A 16,810-nucleotide genomic window follows, 5' to 3' on the forward strand; every position below is an offset into this window, starting at 1 on the left:
TTAAAGGGACTGGAATTGGGAGGGTTGGTCAGAGGACTGGATGCACACCTGGTACCGTGAGTCTTGGTAGGTCAGGGGATATGGCGCAACCTATCAAATGGTTCACACTCTCCCATACACCACAGCCAAGGGTATGGAGGAATGAGTGCCCCCAACATGGCTTATTAACCCCCTCTTCTTCATCACACATGGAGTGGTTTTTTTAATAGATGGTGTGGCTTTCCTGTGGGGCAAGTTGTTCCTTTTTAATAAGTTATTTAACACCTTCAGAGAAGATTTGTTCAAGCAGCCTATGTAATTGAGACTTAAGGAGGGAACTTCAGGAGTCATTCATCAGATTTTTTTAATGCAGATCTTCATATAAAAAGTCAATTATTTAAAGCAATCTAAAACAATTGCACTGATGCAAATGATGTAGACAATTTTAATATATGCATTTAACGCAACAAATTGTTTCGTGTGAATCTGATGGACAAACTGAACTCTGGGCAAATGTTAGTTCATCTCAGATCTAAGTGATGTATTCAAAGGCTATCCTTAACTTTTATTGCTGCTATTTATTAACTGGCACCATTTAATTGATTAGGCTTGTATTAATTGACTTCCAAATTCCCAGTCCTCAAGAGTTAACCTTGGCCAGTGCTGAACATTGATTTTAGGTCTCCATGTTTTGCTTAAGCCTCAGAGAATTGAGCGATTAACTCACACTCAATAATGGAAACCTGTTAACTTTCACTGCAATTAGGCTGCCCTGCTAGATTTTCTGTTTGGGCAGATGAAAAATGCAGCTTTAGCTTCAAGACAGTTTTTACCTCAGGGCAGAAAGTCTTAAACACTAGAGATGTTGTGTACAAACACATACCAGCAATGTACCTTGGCTGGGCACTGATCTATGCCTGATCCAGGGCAGTGCCCTGCCACCCACACCACTTACCTCCATTTCCACCATCCTCTATGCCAAGCGGTAGGATATGATATCTTCATTGCTTAAATGTTACTTGGATTATAGTAAGAAAGTGCCATTGCTGAGGATATTTATGATATAATTGATGATGCAATTAGCAATTTGTGATGTCATTTGTAATGTTAGACGATGTAATTACTGCAGTCTATGGAGAGGTAGAGTTAAATACAAATAATTTTAAAAGCAGCAAACATAGCTAAACCTGTATCTTCCATTGACATGTTAACGTTCTAGACATGTTTTCTTAACATTCAGGGAGGTGTCATTGTTTTTGCTTTTCTGGAACAGGAACATTTTGAAATCACTCTTCCTTTGATCTGTATCTCCTGGCTAATACGTATTTGAATGCTAACTTAACTTTGTGTTTAATTAAAGTTTTTTTGGCTTTTAATTACATGTTCAGTGACGTTATATGTTAAATGATGCATGTGAGGGTAATTGGTTTCCTCAGGTTAACCAATTTCCCACCTGCCTACTCAGCTACACACAGGTAATCACAGTGCAGCCGAGTACAACAGAGTTAACCTTGCCTCCCAGTCTAATGAAGTTCTTTCAGTCTAAAATCAAGTTTGGGCTTAACGCTTTTGGTCCCTGTCTGGAGTTACACATAAATATCATTAACATTGCTTCAGAAACATATATTGGAGATGTTGCCGTTTTGGCGCAATCACGGTGCAATACAGTTTTTGAAACTTGTAGTTGAATTTGTGAGGCCAGTATAAAACACAATTGTATTACAATTAGTGACATAATACTACCAATTTGCAAGTATCCCCTAAATACACCTTTTTTGTGTTACATAAGTGACCATAAAGGACCTCCTGATTTAATCAACATCAGTAGTGCCACTTGCAATATTAGTTGAGGAGCTTCAAACTTTTAAATGAAAAAGAAATACACCAAATCAGATGGCACAATACCATTCATAGCTACCGGATAGTGAGACCAGAGGGAAATAGAATACGTTCTATGACCAAACACTATGTTCTCCAAAATGATAATAACACAGGGATGAGTAAAACTTCCCAAAAGACTTCTGGTGGCAAATTACGTGTTGCTCTCTGCCCTGCAAGGAGTGTCCTGGTACCTTGGGTACAGACACGAGTGCAGGGGTTAGCCTTGTGTTAATGGTGCCTGGATGTAGTATTTGTTCAGTGTCCCTGTGTAACTAACACACAAACCTAACACACCCACTCACCATAAAACCATACACTAGCACACGCTTATTAATATACACTTACACACACATACATCATGACATCACTACATCACTAACCTGACATCTCTGACACTCTAACACCATAAAGTCACACACACGCTACCATAGCTGCCATTAGGTAGAGACTAGTCCATGGAACAGGCAACTTAATATGGCTGCTTTCTATCATGGAGACCTTTTCTTTAAAAACAAAAATGAAAAGTGAAGGCAATTCCTTCAGATCTCTGTTAGTAAAAAAAAACCCCTGTTCCCTGCTCTACCCTCCATAAACATTCAAATAAAAAAAATATAAAAACACAATTTAGTACAGATATGAAACTTAGCACCTTCTTATGTGTGGCTAGACTGCAATGTTTGTGCTGCCATTTGCATTGGCTGTGTAGGCAATCTACATGTATAACTAGATTATAGGGCTGGAGCCTATTAAAAATATATTTTTTATTACTTTTGCTTTTTGGGAAATGGTTGTTTTTTGTTAAACTTTGTAACTATGAATATATTAACATGTTCTGAAAAAAATAAAAAGGAATATAAAAGAATATATATATATATATATATATATATATATATATATATATATATATATATATATCCATTTATAAGTTTGACGCTTGAATTTAGCAATAGTAAGACTTTGGTGCTATAACATATTTAAACTTTTCCAATATTTAAACTTTCATTCTATATTTTTACACTGCTCCTCATATGTGTGGAGGTGATTGATAACTGATGTCTGCCTTTAATTACAAACTGTCAATGAGTTATTAGACATCCAATAATGCAAGAAGCTCTTGAAAATTCAGGCCTTTATGTGAATGCGTTTTCATTAAGTAAAATTAAAAATAATGCAGCAAAAGGTCATTATACCACAGATCGTTCATTAATGGGCTAATCATCCCAGTTCATACAGAAATGAAACTCTGAAAGATGAAATATGCAAATGAAAACCTTATTTAGTGATATCTGAGTATAAGATAATAACCAATGCCCTATACAGGTACTTTCATAATCTATAACATCTTCTCCAAGTGAATTAATGCTGGGCACTGGGGTATGATATCATATCCCCATGCTCTGCTTAAAGAAGAAGAGCAGCTCAGGAAGAGAACCCCCTCAACAAGATCTAGGGGAACTCTGGATGCTGCTCTGTGTGACGCCTAGTGCAGAAAACGTAATATATAATGAATTATATTGCTCTGACAGATCAACGTAAACCTTTGGAGAATTTTGTATAATACACAAAAGAGAATTTGAGAGGTGGAGCTGGGCCATGGGAGGCTTGCGTAGATGAATGCTACAATAGGATCAGTCATAGGTCAGCAGGACAGGGGGGACCAAAGTAAATACCATGCCTTCTACTCAGAGTCCTAAGGGTTACTCTAGAGTCCTGCAAATGGCCCAGCTATGGTCATAAGTAGTGGTTGGGATTGGCAAATCTTTGGGACACAAGCCCTATAATATTTTTTTTACACCATGGCATAAGATGATAGGAAGCGTCACTTGAATTATTAACTATGTCCCTGAAAACAGTGTAACAACAAGCATGCAGCTGACATTGAGGCCACGTTGATCTCCAACTAAACTATACAGCTGAATGAATTGTTTTTAAATAGCTCTGTCTCTGCTTTACTAAACAATGTTCTACACAAGATTTTTTTTATATATTTACCTGCTCTTGAAGTAAACGTACAACGTGCGACTGCCTTAGGCTTTGTGGATTAGGAGCTATCCCAGTGAGTTTACTAGAGTAGAGGCAGGGATTTAACTGCGTGAATTGCATGATAACACACCGGTGAATAACTTTTGGCCAGCACAGAAACTAATTAATGTGATATATCATCCCTGCCTTGAGGGACCCATAAAAAAGAAAGATAAATATTTCGGAAATGTTCTAGTAGCAACAAAAAAAGCCAGAACAATCATCTGACGTTCTAAAAAGACAGCTCAACTAGTTTTGCTGCGACAGGTCCAGTTTAATTTAGTTGTAGGTTTCCTTTAAGAAAACTTGAAATGCCAAAGTATGCCTATTAAACATATCTTGTTTTAATATTATTAATAATTTATTTGTCTGTCATCATTGTAGAAATCCAAATATATTGATTTTTTGTCTAATGACATTTAGATATAAACGAATGCTTATTATGTTAGGTGGGACCCAAAATAACCATAAGGATATTGGGGAATACATTTTTAATTCATCCCAAAACAAGGTTCACAATTTATGGGTAATGGTGCTACAGGTGGAACAAATGACATCCTGCAGATCCCTTTTGTTCTAATTCCTAGGGCCTTTGGCCTTTCCTGATACATAATGTCCAGTCCACCAGAATGGACATGTACAAATTACACTTTGGCCGCCATCACGGTTAATCTTGTAGTCCAAGAGTGCACATTTTCAGGATTTCGTAATTTGAGGACACACCTGAAGCTGAGGAAGACCTGCACAGACCCGCATCTGAAGAAGACTAAGCGTCTTAGTCTTTATGACTGGTCTGTGTGCTGCTGTAAGAGTCATTTGTGCTGAAAGCCTCAACTGTTGAGGGTTTTCTTGTTACTGAGGAACTCAGCACATTCATGCTGTACTGGTTAAGAAAGATTTGATGGAGCCGCAAATTATTACAGGAACCGGAGGCCAATGTTACATGAGAAAGAAGAAGCTAAATCCTTGCAGTTTATCTAAGTGTCCAAAACAATGTCAATCCTTCCAACATCTAGTATCTGTTTGATTTGGGGACTGGATAATCAGAAGATACTATGTAATGTACCTTTACAACTTGATTTGCTATTCTTAGTTTGTAAAATAAAATGAGGGATATTGAATACTACAATATATAACCGGCATAGGTGCCTAATGTGTTTAATTTATAACCTGACGGTCTGAAAAATCGCAGTATTTATGGCTGTTTAAATGTCCTGGCAGCCTATGATTAAGCCCTCCTAAGCATGGAGTCAGATTGTATTGCTTGGCGTCATGTTTGTCCATTGTGTACTTCAACTTTTAACAAGGATAAAATTAACTTCACTGCTTTTTAAATCATCCATGGTCCAGGCTGAATGCGCGATATACATCTTTTTTACTTTGTTTAAATATATTGAACTGGAGCTCTCAGTATTTTCATAAGTGTGCTTATCCAAGTCATGGTACAAAACAGCATCTAGTTGAATATGTGTTCTTAGCCAATTGTTATTTTGTCTTCAGTAAAGAAAAGAGCTTTTTAATACTTGAATAGTTCCTTCCATTACTGTTAGTATGATATTTATAGCATAAGTATGGTGATGGGTTATTTAGGTATCGCAGTTTTCTCCTAACAAGGTAATTTCCAATGTTTTAGCTTTGCGCTTCAGTGTGGATCTGCTCAGTACCATTAGTGTCCACTCTGAAATGTTCACATTGATCAGTGTTGTCATCGCTTACATTCAGAACATCCGCTGCACAAAGATACTTATACTTAATGTAGTACAACTTCTTTTCATTAACATGAAAGTGATCAATATTTCTAGGTCACTGAGAACATGATGATTGATTTTAAAGGGAGGTGGATACCTAACCAGAAAAACAACATATTTCACACACACACACACACACACACACACATATATATTTTATATATATATATATATATATATATATATATATATATATATATATATATATATATATATATATATATAGTATGATAGAGAAAATAATGAATTACCAAATATATTTATATGTGTAAAATATGTATAAAAATCACATGTACTGGTAAGAATTGATTGATTAGAACCCAGTTCCCAGTAGGAAATCCAGAGGGATGTGTAAGCATGTGCTAGAGCTTGTGTGTGCATAACGTGTGTGCATAACGTGTGTGTATAACGTGTGTGCATAACCTGCTCCCCTAACCTTGACTTAAAGCCTACAACCCTCCCACTGTTCTTCCTTGGCTCGCATTTATGTTGTACTATTGGGTGAGGGTGTTAAAGATGCTGCCATTCAGGTTAGTTTAGTAGGGTTAAGCACAGAAATATACCATAATATGAGACCATACTTTGATGCTGCTAGTATCTACAAATGAGAAATGACAAGGAAGAGATATCTGTGTGACCAGAGCTTCCAGAGGTCCTCGAGTCTTGAGGACCATTTGAGGCTGCACTATAATACCACTTTCCTATTATACAATTTTTACCATTTGTAGTTGGGCTTTTTATAGGGCGTGATCCCTCGTTTTATTGGTAAATATATATATATATATATATATATATATATATATATATATATATATAAGACATCGTAAAATCCTGTTAAGACCTTTTGTGACTTGGATGGATGCAAATAAAGTCTGTCGCAAGGTCATTGTGCTCAGATATTCATCTATCCTGACTTCAGAGACTAGCTTTCATTATGCAGATTTAATTTAGAATTTAGACTCTCTTCAGCAAAGAGCTAAATAACATTCAGCAAATCTGACTTAAAATGTAACATACTCAGCGCTGGAGACTCTGCTTGTTATTTCCAGGCAGTGATTGCACGTTCATGAAGGAAATTTAATATGAATTTACATAAACACCCTCTGGAAGTATTTATGGCATAAAGTACATTTGGATTCACATATCACAGACAGCACCTTGTTTATAAGTTAATTCCTTAAAAATTCTTTTCAGTTCTCCTTCAAGTAGCAAATAAAATCAAGATTTGGAATCATTCTGTTCCACAACTACTATTGGAGCTTGTGTATTATCTGTGGTTAATCAGTACTAGAAGTATTGGATAGTTACAACGTAACGCTTCTCATAGTGATGCTCCCACTATTTTTATTACTCAAACGAGCAGTCATGTCCATTTTTCACAATGATTGTTTCCTGTCTCCTTTTTACATCAAATGCTGATTGTTTTACAAAACCAAAAATCCCTGGGATTTTCAATTTTGGATTTAACAGTTTGTGCTGTCCTACACAGATTGGGGTAACCCGAACACACAAAAAGGAGAGAGTTTACCCCGAAGCCTAATATATTTTACAAGTAGTGACATATTCTCACCTAGGCAGGCTAATCCTAGGCCTATGACAACAGTTCACTATTGGAGGATCATAGCTTGTGGATATGATGTCATATCCCGGCACACAGCATGGTAGATGGTGGCCACGGAGGTAAATGGTGTGACAGATAAAGTAAGCTTATTGTAGCAAAACAGGGAGATTCCCATCCAAATAATCCTTTGTTTTCTCTTAGGAGGGCTTCTGAAACGTATGTTGTTACTTTTGTCTCAACATCTTCTGGTCATGATCATGATCCATGTGAAGTGCTCTTGATTTTGAAGAATATTTTATAGAAAGATTGATCTTTTATGGCCCATGTTCTTAGATGACCAAAAGCCATTCAGCGTGCAGGGAAGTAAGAACACGTTTCTCCAGAGGTAATCTATGGTAATGTCCAGTAGATAGCTTCACTCTATCATCCTTTGCAAACACAGCAGCGTAATTGATGTGAATGGCCACTGAATTACCAACCACTGATCTCTTCTTGGGTGAAGATAAATTGGAAAAAAAACCTATTTTGCTCTTTGGCCATTAACCCCATGTATGGTAAGCATCGAGGAATATCTATTTCCAATTTGCTTGCGGTAATGCGGGATGAGTCCTCAGGCAATATTCTTTACCGTGCTGGAAACTGAGCCAATTTGTAATAACACTTTTTGATCTAATGATCTTCATGATGTTAAGCGAGTGGATTTTATTGAGGCTTTCTTGATTCTCCCAGTAGAATTGTTCTTCTTTACTCCGAAATATTGTTTTCTGTTTACAATCAAGAGTAATAGAGACAACATAACTTCACAACTGGATTTTACATTTGCCTAAATGAGTACAGGATATTTTAGGGACATCATGGGGGTCCAGTTTTGGGAGGAAAGGAGGTCTTTTATTCCCCAGTCCGTATATCGTAGAATACTCAGGCAGAAAATGTATTAATTAAAAAACTGAGCTTACAGATACAGCTATAAAAACAGGTGAATATCTATATATATTTTTTAATATTCAGCATATGAATATTCTATTATATAAATAATGAACCGGGAAAAAAATATTTTTGTACCACAGCGCTTCAACAATATTCTATAAATTTAAACTGATTTTTGAATAAAAATGTTATTTTAATTCTGAATTTTAAATTGCCATGAGAACAACAGATACATATGAAGCAGCACAGAGATATAGTCTGGTAAATTTGAAGTGTTATAAAATTTATTATAAATAAACTAAAGGGGGGTACATCATGGAGGATAAAGATTAACATCAAGAAACCAATATTAACTTGATTTATATAAATATATATAGTCGAACGTCTTAAATTTGTGTAGCTTAGTGATTTAGAAAGTACAGCACAATAGAAATTAACAAAATATATTATATTGGACCAGGCGCAAAATGGGTTAAAGGAATATGGAACTTGTTTTCATCACAAAGAAGCATTACCGTCAATGCTAAATGAGGCCATCATAACTTCTGGAGTTACTGGAAAAACAGAGATTCCTGGTGGAAAGTGGCCATTATTGCAATAATTTTACAGCTCGTTCATATATGTTTTTACGCTGATTTATGAAACATTCATTTTTCAAATCAATAAAATTCATTCAGCTATCTAATAACACTTTTCCTTTATTAAGGCTTTCTGGGAATCTCAAGAAGAACTGTTATTATGTCAATTCTGTTTAACTAAGGTTGGAATGCTGATTATATAATGACAGTTATATAATGACAGTTATATAATGACGGCCATGAGGAACAGTCTAGTCCCCAATATAATATTTTCCTTTTTTATTGCTTGTTGGAGTCCATTTTGTGTGGATGTCAATACAGATTCCTGCATGCAAAATGGAGCATGCATAGTTTAGGAATCATTAATATGTATGTCTTGCAATCCAATTGAAATCACGGATACAGTAGCCAATCATATGCATGCTAACAAACATCTGCGTTCAGGTACAAAATGGTTCTGTTTTTTTCAAGTTGGTGCAACTCGATTCCCAAGCAGATCAAATTGAGTTACACCAAGTGCTCCTTGACTTGGCAACCGAGTTGACCTTTGTGAATAATCTTATTGCTCCTTGTTCTGCAAATCACACGATGAAAATGAACATCCCGGGCCGCTGGTATCAATAGAAACATTACAGAATAAAACGTAAGGCATTCAGGAATAGCAAATATGCCTCTTGCTGCTTTAGCAAAATGTGCTGCATTCTTTCAATACCGCGGTCATTCTACCGAAAATGGTCAGTGGGCATTTTGCATTATAAAGCATAAGAGGCAGAAATTGAAATCTGATTTTAATAGTGAAAGGCAAGTTTCAGATCAGAGAGAGAAAACTCCTAACATTTCTTGACACTTCTGTCCGAGACAGTCGGCACTACTTGAAATGGCACGTCCCAGGAGAGTGCGTGTCCTCTCTTCGGTTCCAAGGAGCATCGCTGCCCGGGGGTCTCTTTTTGTCTTATAGACAGCAGTGGGGTGTGATCTCACATGGCTGGCAGACTTCACAGGATCACAAGAAACAGTGAGCAAATTGGAAGTTATGTATCATCTTTAACAAAGCAAAGAAGCAAGCAGTCCTCAGGCTCTGAGGACAAAGGCTATACCGGCACTGAGCTGCTGCGTTTCTATAGCAGGCTTGGTTCATATCCATCATATTGTCTAGTATGTGTGATATTTAATATTAAACGAGTTCAGACAACTTCACCATTTGAGCATAAATACAACCATCCCTTTAAAACCATAATTCACTTGAATGGGAGTTGAAGCAAAATTAAGGCCGACATTCTCAGCTTCTAGCCATTATCTATTTTTTAGTGTGTAAATGAGAGCACATATTACATTTTTTTTCACAGCCAAAGGGTTAATATAGCATGCACAGTAAATGCTATTTGTAGGCACACCAATAGGTCTAGCACCGAGCCTGTCATGTAAGGCTGACATAGTAAATCAGTAAACGCATGCATTCAGCTGCCTGCCCAAGTTAAAATTAAGGCCAGCATAAAGAAAAACAAAATCAATCTCGCGCTTTACAGGGAGATTTAAATGCGCGGCTGAACGTGCGGGGCGAGAGTCACTCTAAAGGTTTTACTGCTGTAATTTGCAAGAAATGATTGTTGGTTTAGGCTATTCAGATAGATTGTGAGATGATGTTCTTTGCTCAGGGATGGATTAATCATGCTTAGGATCTTTCTGCTTGTTTACATATGAAGAGCTGAAGAATAAGGCTGAGATAACAGGACACTGTATGAGATTTTGATCCTTTCACAAAGGTTTTAAGAGAAAAAAGATGCATTTTCGTTCCTTTGTTTTCCTTGTCTCCAACATGGTGCTGATCATTTTAATTCTAAATAGAATTATGGTGTCGGACATGGCGCGATAGAAAGCAAAGATGATTCTAGGTTATTTGTGGAATAGAACATTATAATGGAATCACAGTAGGTTTTATGATTTTTAACATTTTTAGGTTTTTATGCAGTTAACAAAGATGTTTGGCGGGACTTTTTAAACAGGTAAACAAAGCAATGAATATTTTGACAATAAATAAAGGATAGGAGACTGTGAAAAAAACGTTGTAATGCTAAATCATTCATTTAGGTCTGACACATTTAAAAGCATAATACTGAAATAATCCCAATGGATCAACAAGAAGAAAGAAATCAAGGGCACTGGGGACTAGTCTTGCCAATGGTCTTAATCATTACGATGGTGTTCATGAACCCTTATTAGAATGGGGTCCCATCATCCATTATTTAATCTTCATGTAGTCTTGGACTCTGCACCCCGACACACTTCTGCAATATTCAGCATTATTTGCTTATACATGTAGATCTGTCCACTAGACTTTGACTTGTATGAGGGAAAAGCAAATTAGGACAAGTCAGTCACCAAGTAGACTTTGCCCTTTGAGTATCCCCTTCTGAGATGTCCTGTTTTCCTCTGACTCGAGACTTTCCAACAAATTAATAAACTTCAATGTCAAACACGTTTTCAGGGTATCCTCTAACATCCATGTTAACATAGCTCACCTATTTCATACACATCACATTAGTACTGCATCAGCTCTGAAACACATTAACTAAGGTGTAATCTGCCTTTACCCCATGATCGGCTAGCAGGACGAGGAGGTCTATATTATTACTCTTGACACTCCAAAATAAAGTCCTATGATCCAGGGTTCAGAGCAGCGCGACAGGTGACCATTAGTAATGACAGTTATTTTGGTTCAGAGCCTGAACCGCTGCCCTTGTACTGAGACAGATTTATCCCTGCAGCAGAGAAAACCATCTGCTTTCAACCCATTAATGAAGTTAATGTAACCTCTTATTTTTCTTTCATTTTGCTAATGAATAGCAAGAGATGTAGAGAGAACACTGTAATAACAGCTGTATGTGATCAGTGTGGATGCTAATTGAGCCGGTGCGGTGCCCGCAGAAAAAAAGGAGATCTTTTCTTAAACAAGATATACACATTTGATGATGTTAATGTTATTGGCCACCTCTGTCTGTACAAATTAAAATGACCCTCCAAGACTGATGACTCACACTTCTGAAGGTCATGGGAGAAGCATTGTGTAGGACCTTAAGAAGAAGGATTACGTCCCCCTCGGTGAATTTAAAATAGGATCTTGACATCTTGAACACGATCAATGATTTCTTCAAACTCAGTGTCAACAGACAACAGCACCTCCTGGACACCTTTGTGACACCTCACCTAATATCACATCTCTTTTCGAGTGATAATTAATGATGAATTGATTTCTAACTTGATGTTATAGCACAATAGATAAATAGTTGTCGTTTTCCATATACACATCATGGCTGCTCCCAGCTATATTATCTTGATAACCTATCAATTATATTATGAAGATTCACAAGCATCTAAAAACATTCTGATTTATCTCACTCTGAGAATCTTCAACTGTTAACCATGTAATGCCCCCTAACAGCGATTCACCAATGGTAGCATCCAAGTTGTTCCAATAACAGGTGGTGGTAAGTCCCCTGTGCTCTAGCACGGACTTCACCTGTGATATACCAGTGAGATTAGCACATCCAGAATTAGATTGCAGCAGGGGCATAATTTGTACTGTTTATTTGTACAGTCATTTAACTGTTATTAGACTCCTTATATCATAATTGGCTGCAGAGAATGGGAGTTGTAGTCATCTAGCATCGATAGAGATACTGGACACAGTAGCGCCATCATTTTCACCTTGCAGAACCCCAACTGTTAAGCCAACATGCATTGTTCATAATGAATCAAACATACATTTTCTGTACGTACAAAACTCCTATATTACACGTCTGGCCGTTAGAATTAATGCCCACATGGGAAAAATACATTCTCAATGACTGTCTGTTCCAAAATAAGTCTAACATTATGTTATTCACAATTTGTATTCTAATTGCTTTATCAATACTGTCAGCTTTAACAAATGTCATGTTGGCTTTGCAGTGTCGCCAATTAAAACAGCTGTCCATTCGTTTGGATTTATTTATTGAGTCTGGTTAACAGAGCAGATCGGCACAGTGGAAAAAACGGTTTCCCAATTTTTTGCTATCATTCTCCATCTTACTGCTGCATTACACTGGCTTTTGCCTCTATTTCAGGAGCCGATCAGACAGCAAATTCTGATGTCTACATATGATAAATGGTCCTTACGCCTGTCTCTCAGTTGTGATTTGCATAATAATATATACTCCATTAAGCAGTCCATTATTATTATGGGTTTATTTATAAAGCACGGACATGGCTGACATTTCAATGTTTTAGTAGAGTAATAGGAGAAGAAGGATTTGCTCATAGAAGTTTGCAGTTCTTCACTTTTAACCAACTTTTTTGTTTTTCCGCAGGCACAAATATTTAATATGATTTTTTTTTTCATATTACAATTACTACCCATCGTTCCTACTATTACCTTGGGAAATTAAACTGGTGGTGACAGAAGATAGATTAGAACATCTCAGATCCTAAGAGATATGCATTTTGGAGAGCACTCCCACAGACACCTTCTACCTTCACCTTAGACAGAGCTAAATGTGACATCATTTCTGTCTTCCATTAAGTCACTCTGAGTTGAGCCATACGAGATTGAGTTGTACAGATTAGTTTGCACCATATTGTCCTTTGGTTTCCAGAGTCCCTAGAACTTGGGAAACCCTTGGCATGTGCCAACTGGCTCTTGCAGATAATACGGCATTAGGTAGTGAGGTTGACTGTGGATTTCCCAGGGGTTCTCTCTGTTATATGTATATCTATAACAAGAGAACATCTGGTATAGACAAGACAAGCGAAAAATACTAGCTTAACTTTTGGCAAGCTGACTATCATGGGAGGTGTTGTTCTGGTGAAAACCTACCTAACTGGCAAATCCTGGTGTAAAACATGGACATGGACATTGACCCCTCAAAACACAATTTACACCAGTGTCACTATTTAACCCAAGAATGTCTCCCATGACAAGAGAGAGAAGCATCATACCCCTGCTCTTACTAGCCAAGGCACTGAGCTCACAAATAGCCATATATACATTTTGAGAACAGTGGAAATGTTAGAACATTTGTAAGAAAATATTACAACATGCCGAGAATGTAAAATGATGGTCTTGTGACAGGGCTCTGAGCGTGTGCTTATTCATGCAGAATGTGCTTTGTATGTAGCACTCCCTTAATCGCTTCCTTCCATTTGATAAAGTGCTCTGTTGTAATATGTTTATTTCATTCCTTTTTTTCAAAAATGTCACCTTTGACTAAACTAATATGGATATGCAAGCAGACAGATGAGCAGTTTGTATTAAACAAGTATTTCACCGTATACAAGAAATGTCAGGATAACTCAGACAATGTAGCTTTCTGTAAAGATGAAATCTGTTCTAAACATAAACACTTCAAAACAGAGCATGTTAGTTCTTATGAAATAGTACTCCATGAAATTAAATAGCAGAAGTGTACTGGGTTCCATTAGAAGCCGCATAGTGATGTGGACTGCAGTCAGTGAAGGATATGCTTACCGTTCTTGCAGACTGGGCAGCACTGTTCAGGCTCGTATACGGGGTTCACACACTCCGGCACCGCACAGTCTGCCACCACACAGTGTACTTCATTGCTAGGTTCACACCGGCACCATTCACATGGGGAAGGCTGAGAAAGAAGGGAACTGTTAGAGCACAATTATCTGTGTTTGTTCTTTTACATGTCGACAAAGAACCATAGAGCATGCAATGTATCCTATCCTTTTCCATGAACAAATTCAGGATCAGGAAACAGTGGCCCTTCAATCTGAGCATGCAAAAATGGCTACATTTAGTCTTCCTGTAAAGCTATTACTTTATTAGACCGTGACATTATAATAATCTGTGTATTTTTATACTTGCTGTAACACCAGGTTACCTGATCCTTAGAGCTGGATCAAATTTGAGGCTCAAATAGTTTTAATAGTATGTTAACATAATACTATTCTATGTACTTCTTATCAATGTGTATTTCGTATTGTTTACTGCTCTTTAAGAAACAGTGGGATTGCCAAATAACCGAATCATTGATTAGCAAGACCATGATCAGGGCCGGATTAACATAGGGGCTAATGGAGCTGCAGCTCCAGGCCCCTACCTGAAAATAGGCCCAGTCGTGGCCGGACTGACTGGGCCTATGCGTGGCCGATGTGGCCGCCAGACAGGGACGGACTGGCCCATTGGGAAACTGGGAAATTTCCCGGTGGGCCAGCCGGTCCGTTGGCCGGCAGACCAACATTCAAAGCTGCCGCCCAGCCGCAAAGTTCTAAGCAGCCAGCGGCTGCTTTGAACTTCATGGCCAAGCTGCCGCTTTGAAGACGTGACGTTCAAGGGGGTGGGCTCACAGAAGAGTTCCTTGTGACAAGGAGAGGATCTTCACATCGGAGGAGAGCATGAAAAAAGAAAAAAACAAAAGTGTAAGTATTACCAAAAAATTGTTAGGGGACCCATATTCAAGGGGTGGCTGGGTTGTGGCATTACAAAATCAATATAAACGGGGGTGGCTGGGGGTAATACACATGGCAGTGGGGGCATCTATGGACAAGAGAGTGGTTGAGCATCACATTAACCAATACAAAAGGGGTGGGGCATCAATACACAAGGGAGGGGGTTGGCTGGGGCATCACATAAATCAGACACACAGGTGTGGGGGCATAAATGCACAAAGGGGGCAAAACACAAGGTTGTGGGGGGACATTAATCGATAGCATTGGGGGCCTGTCTGGGGCATCAATACATAAGGGGCAAACATACAAAAGGGGCAGTCAATGACAAAGCAGTGTAGAATTTTTTTTTTTTATGCTTCAGTGTGGCAGAGCCTGTCCTGGTGTGTGTGTCTGGGTGTCGGTGTGGCAGAGCCTGTCCTGATGTGTGTGTGTTCGGTGCCGATGTGGCAAAGTCTGTCCTGGTGTGTGTTTGGGTGTCAGTGTGGCAGAGCCTGTCCTGGTGTGTGTTTGGGTATCTGTGTGGCAGAGGCTGTCCTGGTGTGTGTGGGTTAGGGTGTCTGTGTGGCTGAGCCTGTCCTGATGTGTGTGTTTGGGTGTCTGTGCGGCAGAGCTTGCTCTGGTGTGTGTGTTTGGGTGTCTGTGTGGCAGAGCCTGTCCTAGTGTGTTTGTGTGTTTGGGGGTCTGTGTGGCAGATCCTGTCCCGGTGTGTGTGTTTGGTTGTCGGTGTGGCAGAGCCTGTCCTGGTGTGTGTGTGTTTGGGTGTCAGTGTGGCCGAGCCTGTCCTGGTGTGTATTTGGTCATTTTCCTGGCACTTTACTTACTGTAGGAATAAATAGAACTATGTAGTTTTTACTTATCTAGAGATAAATCGCCCTCCTGAATTTGTCACTTATTTGTAGACAAATCATTCTAGGCCCAGAAATCAGTGACAAAAGTAAAGGTTTTGTGTTATTTACTCTGTTTCAATTTTATTGAAAAAGATTAGTGGCGCTAAATTGTGGCTTCAGGTGTCTCATGACCTTTTTAGAGTATGGATGTACTCCCAATCCCATCACATAAGAGTCTATTTTATACATCTACCGAGCTCTGATGTCATCTTTATCCAGCACACATGGATGGTGAGGAGTTAAGATTCTGTCCATTCCCAGGTACTTATTTGGGCATTTTAACACTTTTGGTTCCTGGGATTGTAATAATAATGTGGTATTCTGTTATCGTAAAGGAACAATTTAATATAGTTTTAAAAAGAATGATGTATAGCTAATTGGATGGTGAATAGTGTGGTGTGGCGTGTGGGCACAAGATTTCGACCCCACGATACAATTCATGCGGCAAAAGGGGCAGCTGCCCCTTGAGGAGCCGAGGAGTTAAGATTCTGTCTGTTCTGCCTGTTTTATTTATTTCCATAAAAAGGCCCACCAAAGTCCTCAGCAACAGGCCCATGATTATGTAAGTATGCTGTTAATTGTTAACAAAAAGCGTGGTTTTCTATTAAAAAAAAAAAAAAAAGATCAATGAAAATAAACACAAAGTGTCAATACCAATGCTAAGTGTTTTTGATCATAAATATTGAACCTCTGTGCTTTTATCACAAGATTGCTAGAAAACTGAAAGACCTATCGGAGATACATTTTTCTACTGCCTCTATGAACTGCACATTTTTA

General features: G+C 38.2%; 1 protein-coding gene across 2 annotated transcripts in view; it reads right to left on the reverse strand.

The window, feature by feature from the left end:
* The window catches only part of VWC2L (von Willebrand factor C domain containing 2 like), a 50,040-nt gene that overhangs the window by 20,925 nt on the left and 12,305 nt on the right, over positions 1–16,810 (reverse strand). For both annotated transcript variants that reach the window (XM_053471062.1, XM_053471061.1), the window contains exon 3: positions 14,200–14,329. In XM_053471062.1, the coding sequence (XP_053327037.1) occupies positions 14,200–14,329 (130 nt within the window). The remainder of the gene's footprint in view (positions 1–14,199; positions 14,330–16,810) is intronic.

Source organism: Spea bombifrons, chromosome 7 (assembly GCF_027358695.1).
Source record: "Spea bombifrons isolate aSpeBom1 chromosome 7, aSpeBom1.2.pri, whole genome shotgun sequence".
NCBI lineage: Eukaryota > Metazoa > Chordata > Amphibia > Anura > Pelobatidae > Spea > Spea bombifrons.